Source organism: Tupaia chinensis, unplaced genomic scaffold (genome assembly GCF_000334495.1).
Source record: "Tupaia chinensis unplaced genomic scaffold, TupChi_1.0 Scaffold144952_1, whole genome shotgun sequence".
Taxonomy (NCBI): domain Eukaryota; kingdom Metazoa; phylum Chordata; class Mammalia; order Scandentia; family Tupaiidae; genus Tupaia; species Tupaia belangeri.
Genome location: NW_006204812.1, coordinates 4600336 through 4620358, shown reverse-complemented (window position 1 = coordinate 4620358; position 20023 = coordinate 4600336). Strand labels below are relative to the sequence as shown.

The 20023-nt window shown below is 40.6% G+C and overlaps 1 protein-coding gene across 1 annotated transcript in view; it reads right to left on the bottom strand.

The window, feature by feature from the left end:
- WDR35 (WD repeat domain 35) overlaps positions 1 to 19435 on the bottom strand; it is a 101433-nt gene extending 81998 nt beyond the window's left edge. The window contains 6 exon segments of the mRNA XM_014583870.2: positions 1577 to 1710; positions 4867 to 4995; positions 9067 to 9159; positions 11031 to 11102; positions 18171 to 18288; positions 19269 to 19435. Of these exon segments, the coding sequence (XP_014439356.1) occupies positions 1577 to 1710; positions 4867 to 4995; positions 9067 to 9159; positions 11031 to 11102; positions 18171 to 18288; positions 19269 to 19292 (570 nt within the window). The 5' untranslated portion in view covers positions 19293 to 19435.
- Between the last annotated feature and the right edge of the window lie 588 nt (positions 19436 to 20023).

The following is a 20023-nucleotide window of genomic DNA, read 5'->3' as shown; positions in this document are numbered from 1 at the left end:
CTCTCTCTGTCTCTCTGGCAAGCACACACACCCTGTACAAAAAAACAAACAAACAAAAAAAAAGACTGAGAACAACGACCATATTAATTTGAAGGTAGTCGGGCATGATGGTTCTGTGGTGCATTTTAAGAGTGAGAAGCATACACTACTTAGTAACCTAATGAAAGCCTATTGTGAACAACAGGGTTTGTTGGAGAGTTGTGTTTTTTTTGTTTGTTTGTTTTTTGCTATAGGGAGCATGCACTCATGAGAAAGACAGAGAGAGACAGAGAGACAGAAAGTGAGAAATAACACCCCGGGGGAATGGCCACGCCACAATCCCTTCTCCTCCATTCTCCTCTTGGGATCTTGGGCACGCACGCACATGTGCCCGGCATGAGTTTAAGCCACCAGGTCTGGGACTTGCACCGCAGTCGACTACATGGGAGCTCAGCAACATAACCATTGCGCTAACTCCTGGTCCCAACGACCGGGTTTGCCAATGAGGCAGATCATATTCCAATTCGATGGGCAGCTGATCTAAGAAACAGACACACCTGCACAGTCAGAAATGGAGGATGAAGATACACTTGACGTGTTCCAACAGCAGACAGGAGGGGTCTACTAAAAAGGGAACCTGCTACTTTATTCTGAAACTGTTCTTACAGACCAAGAATCCACTCTCAATTAGAAAACGAAATTTGCTTTAACGACACGACACCCTGATTGCTACAGTAGAGTTTTCCCATTCTTTCATGTTCCCTTCCCCGCTCCTTTATTGTACATAGAGAAACTGGTGCATGTGCACAAGCATGTCGCATTTTTTAACTAATTGGCCAATGGTTACATTTTGACTGACATCAAATGGAAATGGGATGGGGAAAAAATACTGGTTCTGTGAAAACTTTGCCACTAATGTTTTTCCATTAGCGACAAGCTCATTCAGCTCTTATCTTTATATTCCAGTAAGTCATTTTGTTCTCACTGTTTTAAGAACAAAAAAAAAAAGAAACCCAACAACATAAAAATCCTTGCATACCTTGGTTGAGTGGAGAATTTTAATGTTTTTGTTTTATCATTGTACTATCAAGGACAATTTTAAAACATTTTTGTATGTAGCTGTCACACGTAGGGCAATCTGTCTTTACATAGGGGTAAATTACTCTTAAAGAAAAAAAAAAGGAATCCTAGATAGTTTTCCCTTCAAGTGTCTTGTTTAAACAAACTTATTTAAAAAAAAAAAAATTAGATGATTAGAGAAAAAAACTGAGTTGAAGATTTTGATTATACCAATTATTATAATAAATGTGTGTGTATATATATATGAATGATATATAAAATAGCCATGTAAAATTATATAAATAAAATTAATGAATATAGGAGCCAGCAAGTGTGTGGTGGTTAAGGCATCGCACTCCCACATGGCCAACAGCAGTTTAAATCTTGGACCTGGTGGCTTGCTTTCTCATTTTCCTTCTCTCTCTCTTTCTCTCTCTCTGCCTTTCTCTGGTGAGCACACATGCCCTATAGCAAATTAAATAAATAATAATAAATAAAAATTAATTCTAAAAGAAAAAATTTATGAATATATACTTACTATAAAATTTCCTTGGTTATCATAAATGTGTATTTCCCCATTTGCCATTCCGAAAAGTAAGACTTTACTGTCTGTGGACCATGCTACATGGCATAGCTGTATACCCTTCAGGTCTTTCCCCCAAATCCGATTCCCTAAAACAAAACATAAACATAATTATTAAAAGGTGATGATCTCTAACATCCACTTACAGAATCTCTATTTCCCTAAAGGGCTCTCACATTCTTTTTTTTCTTTTTTTTTTGCTATAGGGCACATGCACTCACCAGAAAGACAGAGACAGAGAGATAGAAAGTGAGAAATCACCCCCCAGGGAAGATGGCCACGCCGCAATTTCTTCTCCTCCATTCTCCTCTCAGGATCTTGGGCACGCACACACAAACTCCCGTCGTGAGTTTAAGTCACCGGGTCCAGGACTCAAGACTGTGGTCAGTTACATGGGAGTCCAGCGACATAGCCATTATGTTAACTACTGGCCCCAAGGGCTCTCACATTCTTCACAGCATTCATGCAGTCATTCAGTCTATAAATATTGAGCACCTGTATGTGCCAAATATCCTACAAGATATATATATACATACGCCAGACAGACAGAGAGAGACATAGAGACAGAAAGTGAGAAATCACCCCCCAGGGGGGATGGTCACACCGCAATCCCTTCTCCTCCATTCTTCTCTCGGGATCTTGGGCACGCACGCACACGCGCCCGGCGTGAGTTTCAAGCCACCGGGTCTGGGACGCGAACCGCAGTCAACTACGTGGGAGTCCAGCGACATAGCCATTACGCTAACTGCTGGTTCCCGCCTACAAGATATTTGAAACAGCATCTGTTTCAAATTTGTGTCCTCTCTTCTGAATGCTGGGGCAGGATTTCACTCAAGTAGCAAATGAGCCCACCTCCTACTTTGGATGGGAAATACAACAGAAGCCCCTAGAAAAGGAATCCTTCATTTCAACCTTCAACCATTCATAACACAACTGAATCCACACTTACCCTTTCTGCTTTGCCCTCTAATACAAAAAACTAGAATCTTCCCAACCAGATCCATATCTAAGACCAATCTCTACCTTATTCTCTATCAAGTCCCTTCTAGCTTTGCAAAGATCTCCCTCTATTGATTATTCTCATTCTTTCTTTCTTGTTAAACTCTTCTCGCCAGGCGCTCTCTGAGAAGCATTTAGACATACCCAGATCTATTCCTCTTCAAAGCCATCACTGCCACCCGCCCTCCACAAAATAACAAAGGGCCAGCCAGTGGCTCAGCAGTAACCAGTGCTCTGTGGAGATAGACCCACCTAGAAAGGTCCCTGCTTCATGTCTGGAGGCCTCCTTGTAAACACCAGGCACAAGCCCAAGCCCATGATCTGGGCCAGCTGAGGCAGAGGGTGGGTCACAGCATGAAGATTCCTTTGGGATGCCTGTTTGTCTCTCTCTACTTATCTCCATTGCCTTGTCATTCAGGCTACCATCAAATATTATCTTGTGCCTCAATTACCATAGCCATTTCCTAACTGACTCACCACTAAAACTCGTTTCTTTCTCTGTTCTTCATATTGTGAATACAGAAGTGTCTCAAAAGGTCAAATCTGGGATCAGAAGATGGCATAATGGTTACGTCACTGGACTCCTACATGGTCGACAAAGGTTCGATTCCTAGACCCAGTGGCTTCAAACTCACACTGTGCATATGTGCCCAAAATTGCAAGAAGAAACTAGAGAAGAAGGGATTGTGGTGTGGTTATCCCCCCAGGGGGCGATTTCTCACTTTCTGTCTGTCTCTCTGGCAAGGGTATGCACCCCCTATAGCAAAAATCTCTCAAAAAAAAAAAAAAAAAGTAAAATCTGTCGGACAAGGTGTCCATGAAGCTGTTAATAATCTCTGTGATTATTATCAAGAGGAATTGCCCTTGGGAGCAGCAGTTAGCATAATGGCTATGTCGCCTTTGTAGTTGATCGCGGTTCAAGTCCCGGACCTGGTGGCTTAAACTAACGCTGGGCATGTGTGCGTGCGTACCCAAGATCCTGAGAGGAGAATGGAGGGGAGGAGATTGCGGCGTGGCCATCTCCCCAGAGGTGATTTCTCGCTTTCTTTCTTTCTGTCTGTCTCTCTGGTGAGTACGCGCACCCTGTAGCAAAAACCTCTCCAAAAAAAAAGGAATTGCCCTTGAAGTAAAATTCAATTTTTAAATAAGTACCTATTATTAAAATCAGCATTATCTTATGAGTATACACTAATCTGAGATATATAATAAACTTTACAAATAAAAAGAAAAAAATCAAATCTGATTACATTGATTCTAAGGCCTCTCATTGGCTTCCCAATGCTTCAGAGGTAAGTAGAGACTCCTTACTATAACTCATAATCTGCATGATCTGGCTTCTGTTTAACTCTCTAGTTTCACTGCATACCACTCTCCACCTTTAATACTATACAATCAACTTCTTTCAATGTCCCAGACATGGCTATCTTAGGTCTAACCCGTCTGGACCTCCTCAAATGCTACTTCTTAGGCCTGAGACATTCTGCATACCACCCTACCCAGTGGCTAATGCCTCAGCAGATGTCACTTCCTTCAGGACGCTTCAGTCTACAGTAGGTGGTATCTCTACGTATGCCTGTGGTTTCCCTACCTTAGCACTTATCACATGGTATTATCAGTGGTTACTCATCCATCGCTCCTGACCCAGGTCTGCAATATTTTTCACTGTTGCATCCTTAGTTCCCAGCTGTTGTTTTATAGGCTCTCAGAAACATTTGCTAACCATGTGAAGTTACATGCATATGTAAATATGTGAAATAAAAATTATTTTAAAATAAATCCTTACTCTGTAGCTAGAATTTCACATTAAAACAAAGTGAAGACTCTCAGAAGGCCTAGTTTTATCTGTGTACTAGAATTTGAAAGACATAGATTCGAAAGCTATAAAATACAATTAACAATGACATGCTCAGTTCTACTAAATGACCATAGATGGTTATAATTCTATATACTTTTTGAAACTAAAGTCTACATATTTATATAACCTACCAATATAAATTATGTTATTAGGCAGATTTTTAAAATAATACCAAAAAATTCACTTTTTTCATGCCACCTTGGGAAATCAAAAAATAATGCATTTTTTTCTTGAATGTACTTAACAAAATGATCAGAACCAGAAGGTAGTTCTCAAATGTTATGAAATTGTATATCAACCTTTTTCTCTTTTGATATCTATTTTCTAATCAGAATGATAATTAACTTAAATCTCTAAAGATAAAACGTCAGCAAACACTGATCTAAGTTACCGTCCACTGAACCAACTATCACGGCTCCGTCTTCATATACAATGCAGATCTTCTGTCCATCAGAATTCCAGCTCATGCTTCGAACCACAGATTTATTTCTATTGTTGATCATCTCTTCATACCAAGAGCCTGTTTCACAAATTGAAAAAGTATAGGCTGAAACTTTTACATTTATTAAATGATACCTAGAACTTAAAAATATTTCATAATGTACACTGTGGAATAAATAATTGCAAAGCTTTCTACAACCAGAGACACTAAACGATCACACCTTCAAATCTAACTCAGCGGATGAAGCGACGGCTAAAGTTCTAGACTCCCACGTTGCCAACTGTGGTTCAAGTCCTGAACCTGGAAGCTTACTTTCATCCTTTCTCTCTCTTTCATGAGCACTTGTGCCCTATGGCAAATTTTTTTTAAATAATGATAATAAATAAAATTAAATTAATAATTCTTAAAATTAAAAAAATGTACACGCCTTCAAATCCAGTGGAAAAAAATGCATAATTAACTTAGGCCTTGACTAATAAATGCTTCAAAGATCACACAGAAAACACACACCAAAAAAAATCCCTCTCCAGCCAGCAGGTGGCATGGTGATTGGGGCACTTGACTCCCATATGACTGACTATGGTGTGAGTCCTAGACCTGGCGACTTGCTATCTCACTTGTCCTCTCTCTCTCTCTGTCTCTCTCTGTTGAGCAAATTAAAATAATAATAATAAACAAAATTAAATAAATGACTCATTTTAAAAAGTCTCTCTCTTTTCTTTTATTCCTTCTTTCTCTCTTTTTCCTTTTTCCTGTCAATTAAAACTAAAACTTCATCTTCTTTTACAGGGACAAAACAACTGATTTTTCTGAAAAGTCTAACTTCTCTTACTTAAACAATACACTTCAGACAACAACCAATAAAATACCAGAATAACAATAATAACTTAATATGTATGCATAAACTCCCCAATGATTAATATAAGCACATTAAATACAGCATATTAGATAAAACTCTAAGATTACTTGAAAAAAACTCTTCATCAGTTCATATTATCCACATTAGTTTTCTGTCATCAGGAAAGTCATGACTCATTTTTGCACAGAAAATACATCGTGACTTTTCCCTTTTGCTTTTGTATCTTTTTTAAAAAAGAATTATTGGGAGACCAGCAGTTAGCGTAATGGCTATGTCACTGGACTCCCATGTAGTCGACCGCAGTTCACGACCCGGACCCGGTAGCTTAAAACTCATGCCAGGCACGTGTGCGTGCGTGCCCAAGATCCCGAGAGGAGAATGGAGGAGAAGGGACTGCAGCGAGACCATCCCCCCTGGGGGGTGATTTCTCGCTTTCTGTCTCTATGTCTCTCTCTGTCTGGCGAGCACATGCACCCTATAGCAAAAACCTCACAAAAAAAAAAAAAAAAGAATTATTGGGACCAGCAGTTAGCGTAATGGCTATGTCACTGAACTCCCATGTAGTAGTGGACCGCAGTTCACGTTCCGGACCCAATGGCTTAAACTCATGCTGGGCTCATGTGCATACGTGCCCAAGATCCCAAGAGGAGAACAGAGGAGAAGGGATTGCAGCATGGCCATACCCCCTGGGGGGTGATTTCTCACTTTCTATCTCTCTGTCTTCCTGGCAACCACATTCGCCCTATAGGCAAAAAAAAAAAAAAAAAGAAAAGAAAAGAAAAGAAAAATAATTATTTCCTTAGTTTCATTTATTATTTTTACTTTTATTTTTAAATTTGCTATAAGGCACGTAGATTCACCAGAGACAAAGAGTGAGAGAAAGTGAGAAAGCAAGCCACCAGGTCTGGGACTTGAACTATGGTCAGCCATGTGAGAGTCCAGCACCTCAACACCACACCACCTGCTGACCTCATGTTTTTGTATCCTTTTAAAGGTTTTCATACATTCTGGCCCAGGGAACTCGTGCCTGCAGCCACCAAATAATCATATAATTTGAAAAAGAACAGGGCATTAGAATTAGGACTGAGGCCCAGAGAAGACTAAACTTGGAAACAGCCAAAGTTTGCTCCAATCTATTGTACATTCACATTTTACACCTGCACAAACGTATATACACATACACTTTTCTTTTTAATTAGAGTACTACAGCATATTCTTTAATTAAGAATTTTAAATGGCATCCTCTGGGGGCCAGCAGATGGCGTAGCAGTTACATCACTGAACTCCCACATGGCCAACCACAGCTGAGTCCTAGACCCAGTGACTTAAAACTCACACCACGCGCATGTGTACGCATGCCCAACATCCTAGGAGGAGAATGGAGAAGGGACCGAGGTATGGCCATCCCCCTTGGCAGGCGATTTCTCACTTTCCCTCTCTCTCTCTCACCTGGCGAGCTCACACACCCTAAGGCAAAAACGTCTAAAAAAAATATGGCCTCCTCTGAACCTTTCAAAATGGCACTCATGAACTAAAGCACTCTCCCGCTTGAAGATGATGGCCATAAGCCTCAGAAGATGTATTATCAGTTGTTTTTCTGGTAACAGTGATGCATTTAAGTTAGTGCTCTCACTCTCTGTCTCTTACAGACAAGAGGTAGAAAATGTGAGCCAGCAGTCAGAGCTGAGATGAAATCTGTATCCATGACAGAAAAGGAAGCAGGCTGGCCCAATGCAGAAATGAACTATTGCCTTTGACGTCTTTATATATTTTCATCTACTGAACAAATTCTAGCCAATGGTCATATGGGAACTAATTCTTATTAGAAATATAGGAGAAAATAGATCTATCTCAAGTAGAAACTATTCTAATACTGAAAGTCTAAATTTATTTTGGAGATAGCCAACAATCACCTAATTTACAATACACGATTGCAGTTCAAAGGAAATAAAGTGTAGAGTAATAAATCCAGAAATATGAGGCAACTTAAAAATCTCATGGAATATATGTATTATGTATAAGAAAACTATGCATGAATTCTGAAATTTTTCTGTACTGAAATAAACTCAAACTTTAACTCATTTTTCCATGAACTTATTGACGTCTCCTCCTATCATCATTGTAGATCAGGATGAATTTCTGTTCTTGGTTAAAAGGGGCCTATCCCAGCAATGTTATTTTCCCTATCAAAATACTGTGATATACTGTGATCCAGACTCTAACTTGTGAAAGATTAAATAAGGCCCCCAATGTACCTTTATATAACATCCAGACAATGATAAGACCATTCTGATCGCTGGTGGTCAGCTTCTGATATTGTTCATTCCATGTTACAACTTGAACAGAACCTAGAACATCATTTAGAAACTTAAAAAAGGCTTTGATTCATTTCAAATGTATATATCATATAAATAAACACCAAGATCTCATTAAGGTCAATACAGCTCCACAGGCGATTTCTCACTTTCCCTCTCTCTCTCTCACCTGGCGAGCTCACACACCCTAAGGCAAAAACGTCTAAAAAAAATATGGCCTCCTCTGAACCTTTCAAAATGGCACTCATGAACTAAAGCACTCTCCCGCTTGAAGATGATGGCCATAAGCCTCAGAAGATGTATTATCAGTTGTTTTTCTGGTAACAGTGATGCATTTAAGTTAGTGCTCTCACTCTCTGTCTCTTACAGACAAGAGGTAGAAAATGTGAGCCAGCAGTCAGAGCTGAGATGAAATCTGTATCCATGACAGAAAAGGAAGCAGGCTGGCCCAATGCAGAAATGAACTATTGCCTTTGACGTCTTTATATATTTTCATCTACTGAACAAATTCTAGCCAATGGTCATATGGGAACTAATTCTTATTAGAAATATAGGAGAAAATAGATCTATCTCAAGTAGAAACTATTCTAATACTGAAAGTCTAAATTTATTTTGGAGATAGCCAACAATCACCTAATTTACAATACACGATTGCAGTTCAAAGGAAATAAAGTGTAGAGTAATAAATCCAGAAATATGAGGCAACTTAAAAATCTCATGGAATATATGTATTATGTATAAGAAAACTATGCATGAATTCTGAAATTTTTCTGTACTGAAATAAACTCAAACTTTAACTCATTTTTCCATGAACTTATTGACGTCTCCTCCTATCATCATTGTAGATCAGGATGAATTTCTGTTCTTGGTTAAAAGGGGCCTATCCCAGCAATGTTATTTTCCCTATCAAAATACTGTGATATACTGTGATCCAGACTCTAACTTGTGAAAGATTAAATAAGGCCCCCAATGTACCTTTATATAACATCCAGACAATGATAAGACCATTCTGATCGCTGGTGGTCAGCTTCTGATATTGTTCATTCCATGTTACAACTTGAACAGAACCTAGAACATCATTTAGAAACTTAAAAAAGGCTTTGATTCATTTCAAATGTATATATCATATAAATAAACACCAAGATCTCATTAAGGTCAATACAGCTCCAGGGCCAGCAAAAGGCATAGTGGTTACGTCACTGGACTCCCACATGGCCAACCACAGTTCCAGTCTTGGACCCAGTGGCTTGAAACTCACGTCAGGTGCACATGCGCACGTACTCATCTCAGGAGAATGGAGGAGGAGGGACTGTGGCACGGCCAACACCTCTAGAGGGTGATCTCTCACTTTCCCTCTTACTGTCTCTCTCTCCCCCTTGCTCTCTGGCACCTAAGGCAAAAACCTCTTTTTTTATATAAGTTTTTTACGCTTCTTTTTATTTACATTCATTCACTGCACATCATTATAGCATATAAAATGAGATTTTTCCATTCAGAATACACTGTATATTGGCTCAATCAAGCACATCAACATCTGTGTTACTGTTAACAAATAATTTTCCATTTCTTGTTTCTTGTATATTTTGTCTTTTTTCTCATCCTTGGTTCCCTATCGCACTCTCTGCCATCTCCCCTCTCCTCCCACAGTGTGTCTGGTTATCTATTGTTGCTTTCTATGCCTCCCCCATTTTATTGTTTCACTAAATATCTTAATAAATTTAAATATTTTCGATAGCAAGCACAGCTGATATATACATATCCATGAACACAAGTCTGACTTTAGGCATTAACCTCAGTGAATAGAATGAACATACTATAAAGTAGCACCTAGCTAGGGCTATATAGCTTACTGCAGTCATCAGATAGGTATTTTTAATGCTTTTTTTTTTCTTCTGAAAATTTTTTTTATTAATTTACAATCATTCCCTGAGCATCATCACAACATACTAAATGTGGTTTCCCACCTAGAATAAACTGCATAGTGGCTTAATCATGCATGTTTATCAACCATAATGGCAAAAATCTCTTTAAAAAAAAAAAACTCCTGTGCAATTATCTAGTCTTTCATGCTACTCAAAAAATTCCTAGGATGAAGTCATTGGTGTCATCAGCTTTCTACAACAACACATAATACTGTTTATTTAACATATATTCCTGTTTCATGACAGCAAAGACACACACTGGGGCCTTATATCTGACGATGGAAACAAACAAGCATTTTTACCCAATTGGCCTGACTCCCAAGGATGATGATGTCCAAGGTACACCATCAAGGGTACTTGTCTCTCTTGGGGGGGTATTTGTTTTGGTTCGTTTTATCCCATAATCCACCTTGTTTTCCATTCTGTTAGTAACACACTCTGGAGTATATATTTAACCTCATTATGAAAATCATTTCTTTATTTTTATTTCTTTATCCCTAAACACTTTAGTGTATATTTCTTATGAACAAGGACAGTCCTGTTCATAAGCATATTATGAATTAGAAGATCTAACACGGATACAATATTATCTAATACATAGTCCATGTTCAAACTTCACCGATTGTCCTAATAACATCCCTTACAGAGTTGTCAACCTCATTCCAAGATACAGTCTAGGATCATACAATGCATTTGGTTATGTTAGCTCTCTTAATCTGGAATCATATGATGGATTCTTAAAAAGGGTGATATAGTAATATATAAAATCATAGATAAACTCCAATTTTTTTACTATATAATAGCACTTTTTCAGATTTACTGAAGATGTTTGAATCATTAAATCATTAATTTAAGTCATTATAAATCATCATTAATGGCTACTATAAATTATGACGCAATAGAAATTACTTTAAATATCACCATTATTTAAAATGTTGATAGTTCTACATTAAGTGGTTTCCAAATATCTAAAGACAACACTACTCAAACATGACTGAAAAAAATTGTATGACTCACCACTATGACCTTCAAGAGTCTGATTCATAGAAAGGTTACTAGGAGCTGCAAGACCTCTCAATTTTGCATCATCTGAAAATAAAATGTTAAATATGTAAAAATAACAGATGATAAGACTTTGGTCTCTTGGTTTCTTCTGTATTCCTAGAAGATACAGAGTAATTTTTTAAGTTTGCCTCATTCTCACCTATTGTTTCCATGGTGCCAACATGAACAATACATGCCCCCTGCAAAGATAATTATTCTGTAAAATAAAGCAATATGTATAAAAGAATATTGTTTATTAAATATGTTAAATATGTCAATAATTATTATTGTTACTTATTCTTTCCCAAAAGAACACAAATAGCAATAGTTATGATATATACTGGGTTATGGGAAAAGTCATACACATTTTTGCATAGAAAAACATAGAAGAATGCATCATGACTTTCCCAACAACCCAATCACTCAAAAACTCTAAAGCTTACTAGGAATCAGGCCAAAATGAAGTGTGGCATACTGCTAAGATACTGTGTTCTATAGACTGGAACCACATGGGAGGCCTTGAAGGATGAGGAGGTGCAGCTATCTTCTCAGAGACTGGAAGCCAAGGTACACGGGTAATGAGCTCAAGGTCAGCCGGGCAACTAACAAGACCTGGTCTAAAAAAAAAAAAAAAGGCACGCACAGTGGTACACCCCAGTAGTCCCAGCTGGAAGGCTGAGACAGAAGAATCTTGTCTTAAAACATAATAACGGTCACTTCTCTACTACCTTCAGAGAGCTTATAATCTGAGAGGACAGATAGTAAATATATATATATATATATATACATATATATACACACACACACACATAAATGTAATTATGAACTGGAAATTTTATTATGCAACAGAAGAGGCTTAATATAGACTAGAGGAGGAACCAGGGAAGGCTCTTTGAACCAAACATATTTTCTGAGACTAAGAGGTAAACTGGAGATAGCCAGGCAAGGCTGGGGAACAGATGAGTATTCCAGGCTAGGAATATGAAGTAGAAATTTAGAGCCTTCTGGGAACCAGCAGTTAGCTTAATGGCTATGTCGCTGGACTCCCATGTAGTCGACCACGGTTCGCGTCCTGGACCTGGTGGCTTAAAACTTATGCCAAGATCCCGAGAGGAAAATGGAGGAGAAGGGATTGCAGCATGATCATCCCCCCAGGGGGTGATTTCTCGCTTTCTGTCTCTCTGTCTCTCTCTGTCTGTCTCCCGCCCCCCAAGGAAAAAACCCCCAAAAAAAAAAAAAAAAAAAAAGAAAAGAAAAGAAATTTAGAGCCTTCAACTAACTGAAAAAGGCCTATGGCCTAAGATGAGGCTAGAGGGTCAGGCACGGGAAAAATTTTAATGTCTTTGAAGAAAACAATAAGAATTCTTAGATTTTATCTAAAGTGCAATGAAAACTTTTAAAGATTTTTTTTTTACATTATGAGTGGTTTTATTCATAATAGCCAAAAACTAGAAACACAAAAATCTATCAACAAAATAGAATAAAGATGTTTTATATTCACACAATGGAACAGCAGTTAGTAACAAAAAAGAATAAACTACTTATCACTCAATATGAATGGATCTTAAAATCATGGTATTACACAAAAAGCAGCCAGATAGAAAACATACTGTGTGCTTCCTTTTATACAAAGTTAAATAGGTAAAACTAATATATGGTGTAGAAATCAAAGAAGAGATTTGATTGAGAACATTTTCACAGGTGGATACATTTTTTAAAATTCATTAAAACGGGGACCAGCAGTTGGAGTAATGGCTATGTCGCTGGATTCCCATGTAGTCAACCGCGGTTCGTGTCCCGGACCCAGTGGCCCAAACTCACGCTGGGCACGTATGCATGCGTGTGTGCTCAAGATCCTGAGAGAAGATGGAAGAGAAGGGATTGTGGTATGGCCCATCCTCCCTGGGGGGTGATTTCTCGCTTTCTCTCTCTCTCTCTCTCTCGTTCTCTCTCTCTCTCTCTCTCTGTCTTTCTGGCAAATGCACACACCCTACAGCAAAAACCTCTCCCCCAAAAAAATGTTTCATTAAATTGTACACTTAACAATCAATGCATTTCACTTATTTTATGCTGGACATTACACTCATTTAATCCTTAACGAGTCTATAAGGTAGGTATCCTAACTTACACCTGAGACCTAAATTCAGTAATTTTCCCCAAAGCCATAGGGCTGGTAACTTGTGGGCCCAGGATCTAAAACCAAGTTCTGAGTGCTGGCTGGTGACATGGTGGTTAAAGGTGCTGAACTCCTTGAACTGTGAAGTTGAGCACTTCGGATCCAGCAGACCACAGTTCGAGTTGTGGGCCTGGCGACGTACTTTCTCACTTTGTTTCTCTCTAGTCAAAATGAAAAATAATGATAATAATTCTTGTTTGTTCAGTTTTGTCCCAGCTTCAGGCAGACTACAATAAACATCTCCCAAAGCTGTGCAAAATTGCTGATTCCCACTGTTCCAATACCGTTTTCTGTTGTTATCCACTCATGTTTCTCCGTGAATTTACGCACCGACAGCAGAGCCGGTCCCGTGCGCAGCATCCTTTTTTTTTGCAGGGACGCCGAGGGTCTCCGAGCTGCGCTGGGGCGGAGCGACTCGGGGTCGGAGCGAGCCGGCTGGACCAGCAAAGATTTTTTAAAACTGCCTTTATTGGAACCAACAGATGGCATAATGATTACATCACTGGACTCCCATGTAGTCAATCAAAGTTTGAGTCTCAGATCCTGCAGCTTAAATCTCACACTGTGCTTGCGTATCCAAGATCCCAAGAGGAGAATGGAGGAAAAGGGGTTGCGGTATGGCCATTCCCCCCAGATTTCTTGCTTTCTGTCTCTCTGTCTCTCCTGTCTCTCTGGTGAGCACACACACCCTATAACAAAAAAACTCTCTAAAAACAAAAAGACTGTCTTTATTTTCCTTGATTACTAATATCCTATAGAGAATAATACAATATTTTAAAAATTATTTTATTTTACTTTCTTTCTTTCTTTATTTTAATTTGACCAAAGAGGGACAGAGTGAGAGCAAGAGCAGGAGAGAGAGAGAGAAAAAAAAAAAAAAAGGAAAGTGAGAAAACAAGCCACCAGGTCCGAGACTTGAACTGCATTGGGTCATGTAGGAGTCTAACGCACTTAACTACCATGCCACCTGCCAACCCCAAATAATACAACCTTAAAATGTTATTTCAAGGGACCAGCAGTTAGCGTAATGGCTATGTCACTGGACTCCCACGTAGTCGACCACGGTTCGAGTCCCGGACCCGGTAGCTTAAACTCACGCCAGGCACGTGTGCGTACGTGCCCAAGATCCCAAGAGGAAAATGGAGGAGAAGAGATTGCAGCATGGCCATCCCCCCTGGGGAGTGATTTCTCGCTGTCTCTCTGTCTCTCTCTGGCGAGCGCATGCACCCTATAGCAAAAACCTCTCCAAAAAAAAAAAAAAAAAGTTATTTCAATAAATTAATCTTCACTTAGTAAATCAGATTGTTGCATTTAAAATAGAGCATTTAAAACTTTCACTTAAAACTACAAATTCTATGATAATCTTAAGAATCTGTAAGAATGATTTGTAATATGCACAGTTGAACACTGCAGTTGTCCAACAAACAATTAAGATAAAATGAATGTTGCTGATATATACATTAAGTTGACATTATTGTCTAACAAGGTCAAACATTATTTTTCTAACATATCCTAAAAATATTTGATGTAAACATTTTTCTTAACTTCTAGCACTGCAAAATCCATTCTAATACCTTTGGTAATAGTCACCATAACCAAGTAAAATTAGTGAGAAGTGATCCTACTGGTTTACAAGACCTAATACACCTGCAGGTGTGATGAAGAAGCCCAATCTTGGGAACCAGCAGTTAGCGTAATGGCTATGTCGCTGGACTCCCACGTAGTCGACCGCGGTTCGTGTCCCGGACCTGGTGGCTTAAAACTCACTCCGGGCACGTGTGTGTGCGTGCCCAAGATCCCGAGAGGAGAATGGAGGAGAAGGGATTGTGGCATGGCCATTCCCCCTGGGGGGTGATTTCTCGCTTTCTGTCTCTATGTCTCTCTGTCTGTCTGGCGAGCGCACGCGCCCTACAGTGAAAATCTCTCCAAAAAAAAAATGAAGCCCAATCTTTTTTATATATGGTCTAAAATCATAGTACTGCACAGGAGACCCATTTTCTCTGTTAAACCATAAGGTAAGCTACTCTTCACAAGATACATGCTGACAGATGAGGACAGACGTTAAAATTCACCTTGACTTACTGAACAGATATCATACACATCTGAGCACATCTTCTGCTGATGCCAACCTCAAAATGATTTCATCATGCAAAAAATATTCATAAAATCTATATGAAAGTTCTCAGGTGGCAAAAAAAAAAAAAAGTTTTAAATGCGATAAAGTCAGCAATATCCCAAGATTTCATCTAGTTATATCACAAAATTCCACACAGCCAATAAAGTGACAAAAATCAAACAAGCATGTGAACAAATATCTATGATATAAATCTTTTAACAGTACATAACAGTAACTCTTGGATTTAAAAGGTCAAGTGAAAGAAGACACCAATAAAAAAAGCATTTTAAACCCATGAAGAAGAATTTCAGACCAAAACACATAATTCCAATGATCCAAAGTTTCCCCAAAAGTCCAAAGAAGTATTTTAAAAGATTAACGTGTGATAAGAGAGTGAAAGGTACAAGGAGAATGGAGGAGCCTGCCAAGAACACCGGTAACCAAGCTCATTAACTCTTGAGAAACCTTCTCTTAGAAAAGCTTATCTGTTTGTATTCATAAAAGTAGTGAGCAGCCCAATTCCAAGAGAAATCCCTATTATATACAGCACGATAAGTCTGATACCAAATCAGCATATACGGAAGGCTTTTCTTCCACACTGGAAGAGGGGAGTTCTGAGAAGGAGAGGGAACTATGTTCTCCAGACTCCCTGGCAGGATCACCTGGTTGCCTTGCCTATCTGTACGAATGACTGCAGGAGACTCCAAACACACCCATGGGCACAGTTACAAACTCCTGACCTGGTATTTCTGGTCACTTTTGTCCTGAGCACACTGGAAGGTTTAGGCATTCTTACCATCTGCAGTCCCCAGAGAACTGTGGAGATAGCTGCAGCCAGCTCATATGGCCCTCAATACTTTTCTCTGGTCTTAATTTTTCTTTCAGGGATCTTTATATCCTCTCAAAAAGGCAGCAGACAGAGGTCTTGGCAGTGGCGTCAGGAAAAGCAAGAGATTTCACCTCAAACAGAGGCAGGGTCATCACCCTCACACTGTGCCACAAGCAACTGCAGACCACACCATCACCCCGTCAAAAACTTTTCAGCAGGGAAATGTCATAATCTGGTATTTTTATTAAAAAGAGCACACTGGTTAGTGTTAAGAATGACTAGGAAGAGGCAAGAGGAAATAGAAGGAAGGAAACTGATTCTCACTGCAGTCTGGGTGAGAAATGATAGCTGGAGCTAGAGACATAAGAGGGGAAACAAAGGGGCAGGAAGCATCGAGGTGTACTTTGGAGAGAGAAGCAACAGGATCATTGATGGAGGTGATATTTAGAAGGGAAAATACACAGTTTCCAACTTGAGCAAATGAGTTGTTCAAATCGAGATCTGCTCAGAAGGTATTTGCTGAAATGGAAAGAACTCAAAGAAGAGACTCGGAGGAAGTAGACAAATATGGAAGATGTAATGCTAAGTGAAGTAAGCCAGACTATGACAGAGAGGCATTGTGTGTCCTCAATTAATATGTACCGAATGTCTGCACTTTACAGCAGAAACTGAAAGACTAGAAGGTATTTAAAAAGCATGGAGAGTAACTGTGGACGCTAGAGCCAGTGTTCAAGGGGGGTAGGTGAGGGGGGAGAAAACCATAATGTATGCTGTGAATATGTACAATGATTAAATGTAAATAAGAAACCACAAACTAAAATTTAGGCCAAAAAAAGAGAAGAGACTAGGAGAAAATCAAGAGTTCAGTAGTGCCTGAGGACCCGCAACACCAGCATCACTAGACGCTGGGGCAAATTCTTGTGCCCCACATCTGTTCTAGGGGTGGAGCCCAGAAATCTATTTGAATAACCACGCCAGCCAATGATCGTGCCCGAAAACATGTGAGAAGCAACACTGTAAGGAATCCAAAGTGTCACATAGTTTAACCCTTTTCCTTTTACAAAAGAGCCCAAAGATAATCAGTAGTCTTGTGGCAAAACTGAGATTCCAACTCCAATTTCCTTATCTAGCTTTTTTTTTTTTTAGAGAAAGATTTTTTTTTCCTATAGGGTGCAGGCGCTCACCAGAGAGGCAGAGACAGAGAGAGAGAAAGTGAGAAATCACACATCCTCCCCCCACTTCCCCGAAAGGGATGGCCACACCACAATCCCTTCTCTTCCACTCACCTCTCGGGATTTTGGGCATGCATGAACACACATGCCCGGTGTGAGTTTTAAGCCACAAGGTCTGGGACTCGAAACTCAGTCACCTACATGGGAGTCCAGTGACATGGCCATTATACCATCTGCTGGTACCCCTTCCCTTATCTAGCTTTCTAATCCAGAGCAACAGTAGGGAGGCTAAAGAAATGTGAAACTGTTCACTATGATTCCAGAGAGCTAGAAAAAGAAACCCAGCGGTAAATAGAGGAGCTCTATTAGGAAAAATGTAAAACATATCCCATTTTCTGGTCTTGGACACTACATGTATAATCATTAACATATCTGGTAAACAGAAAGGATGATACAGACCTGTAAATAATCTGCCAAAATGTGACCTTACTGAAGTGACTCATATGATTTTTGTTAGAATCCTAATAGTATAACACCATAATGACGCATAGCACAAGACAACACAGTGACTTGATTTCCATTCGTCATTCTTTTCCATTTTCCAATAATAATTTCAGCAAACACCATCTAATGTTTATAGGCAACATTCTCTGAGTTTTACTGCAAAAATACTCGAGCAAAATACCACAAAAAGTTTCGCTTTTTCCTTTTAAAAGAATTAGAACTACACACTGACAAATACCATGAGTAAATCTCATTGAACAAATGACCCCAGCCAATTTCCTATCAGTTTCGAACATTTGGGCTTGCATTTATTTACCTGTCTGTGTCTCCAATTTCAAAACTCTCAGTAATCCATCTTCACCACCACATGCTATGAATCCTTGGTCCTTGTTCCAGGATATGCATTTCAGCTTCACATTATTGGGAATGGCAATCTGAAAAAGCAACCACAGCCACTCCAGCAACTTTTCAGAATGAGTTGGGAAGTTTAAAGGAGAAAAAAGTGAGAGAACAATCTTCCCACAGGGGAAATGGATGGCCTTGCAGAATAGCGAGCTGTTTTGAAAATGAGCATGGTGGGACCAGCAGTTAGCGTAATGGCTATGTCGCTGGACTCCCACGTAGTCGACCACGGTTCGAGTCCTGGACCCGGTGGCTTAAACTCACGCCGGGCTCGTGTGCATGCGTGCCCAAGATCCCAAGAGGAAACTGGAGGAGAAGGGATTGCGGCGTGGCCATCCCCCCTGGGGGGTGATTTCCTGCTTTCTGTCTCTTTGTCTCTCTCTGTCTGGCGAGCACACGCGCCCTATAGCAAAAACCTCTCCAAAAAAGAAAGAAAGAAAATGAGCATGCTTCTCTACACTGCCTTGGGCTCTTCCATTTGGGAAAGGGAACGCGTGTGCAAGAGAAGGACAGTGACTGAAGTTGGTGGAAGCCAACCGGGAATCACCTGATGGATTTTTTTTTTTTTTAAGGTTGGGAAGGAGATATAAATCCCCATCACCAGTCCATATCCCCTTTCCAAGCACAACATTTGGATTACGCTTTAGCTATTTCTTTTCTTTGGCCCGGAGGCCTGTGATGATCCAAAGAATTTCAGCCACTGGATCAGCAACAGGTGGAAAAGGAGAGAGAGGGCAGCGCATTCCATCAGTCCTACCTGTGTCTCCAATTTCAAAACTCTCAGTAATGCCACCCAAAAGGAGGTATCGTGGGCAGGATCAGGAGAGTCGTGCGAGAAGGCGGCTGGCTCCGCCAAGGGCAACCAGGGGCTCTGGGATGCGCAAAAGGGCCGAGGCTGGACCAGGAGAGAAGGTTGGCAGCGGGAAGAGGAAGCCGCCTAGCTGGGAAGGGGGGGGGGTCGCCAGCAGCCTGCAGGAGCGGAGGAGGAGCGCGGGCGCCCCGGAAAACTCACTTTCTTGCTCAGGTAGAAGAACATGGTGAGAAACCGAGAGGAGGACGACGGCCGCCCAGGCGCAATAGCTAACTGGCTCAACGACTCCAACTCCAACCTCGAGGACCAACGTCTCTGCGAAGCTCCGGTCGCCCAGTCTCCAGGACCAACGGCTCTGCGAAGCTCCCGTCGCCTAGGCAACGACCGCAGCGAGTCGCTTCCGGGGCGCGGAGAGGCACTTCCGGTGTCTCCTTCCCGCAGGGCTCCGAGAGATGTGAGCGGGCGCTGAAGTCCGTGCATGTTGGAGCGGGCGGCCACGGGGCTGTTCTGTGGCTGCGACTGTCCCCTTGCCTCTGGGCCGTTGTGCTGTCGGCTGGGGACCGGGTTAGCGCCCTGCCTTGTCGTGCCCGCCCCGGGGGTTCCGAAGACACCCCGCCATATACGGCCGCGGTGGAGCTGCGCGCCAAGGTGTCAAAATAAACCTAGAAGGAAAGGCGCCCGCTCAAATGAGGCCACGCTGACTTGGTATTTTGTCAAAGCCGTGGTCTCGTGGTTTTTGAGAAAGGAAAGTCCTTATTCTGTTTGGTAGGCTGACACCAAACGGAAGTGCCCCTGTGCGTTTGAATCTTGCAAACCTGCCCTTGGTACCTTTGGGAGTTGAAAACTCTCAGGAGCACTTGGGGAGTAGGAGAGTTCGCATTTCTGTTTGTTTCAGAGTATTTTTTTTTTTTGGAGAAGTTTTTTTTTTTTTTTTTGCTATAGGGCGCGGAGGCGCC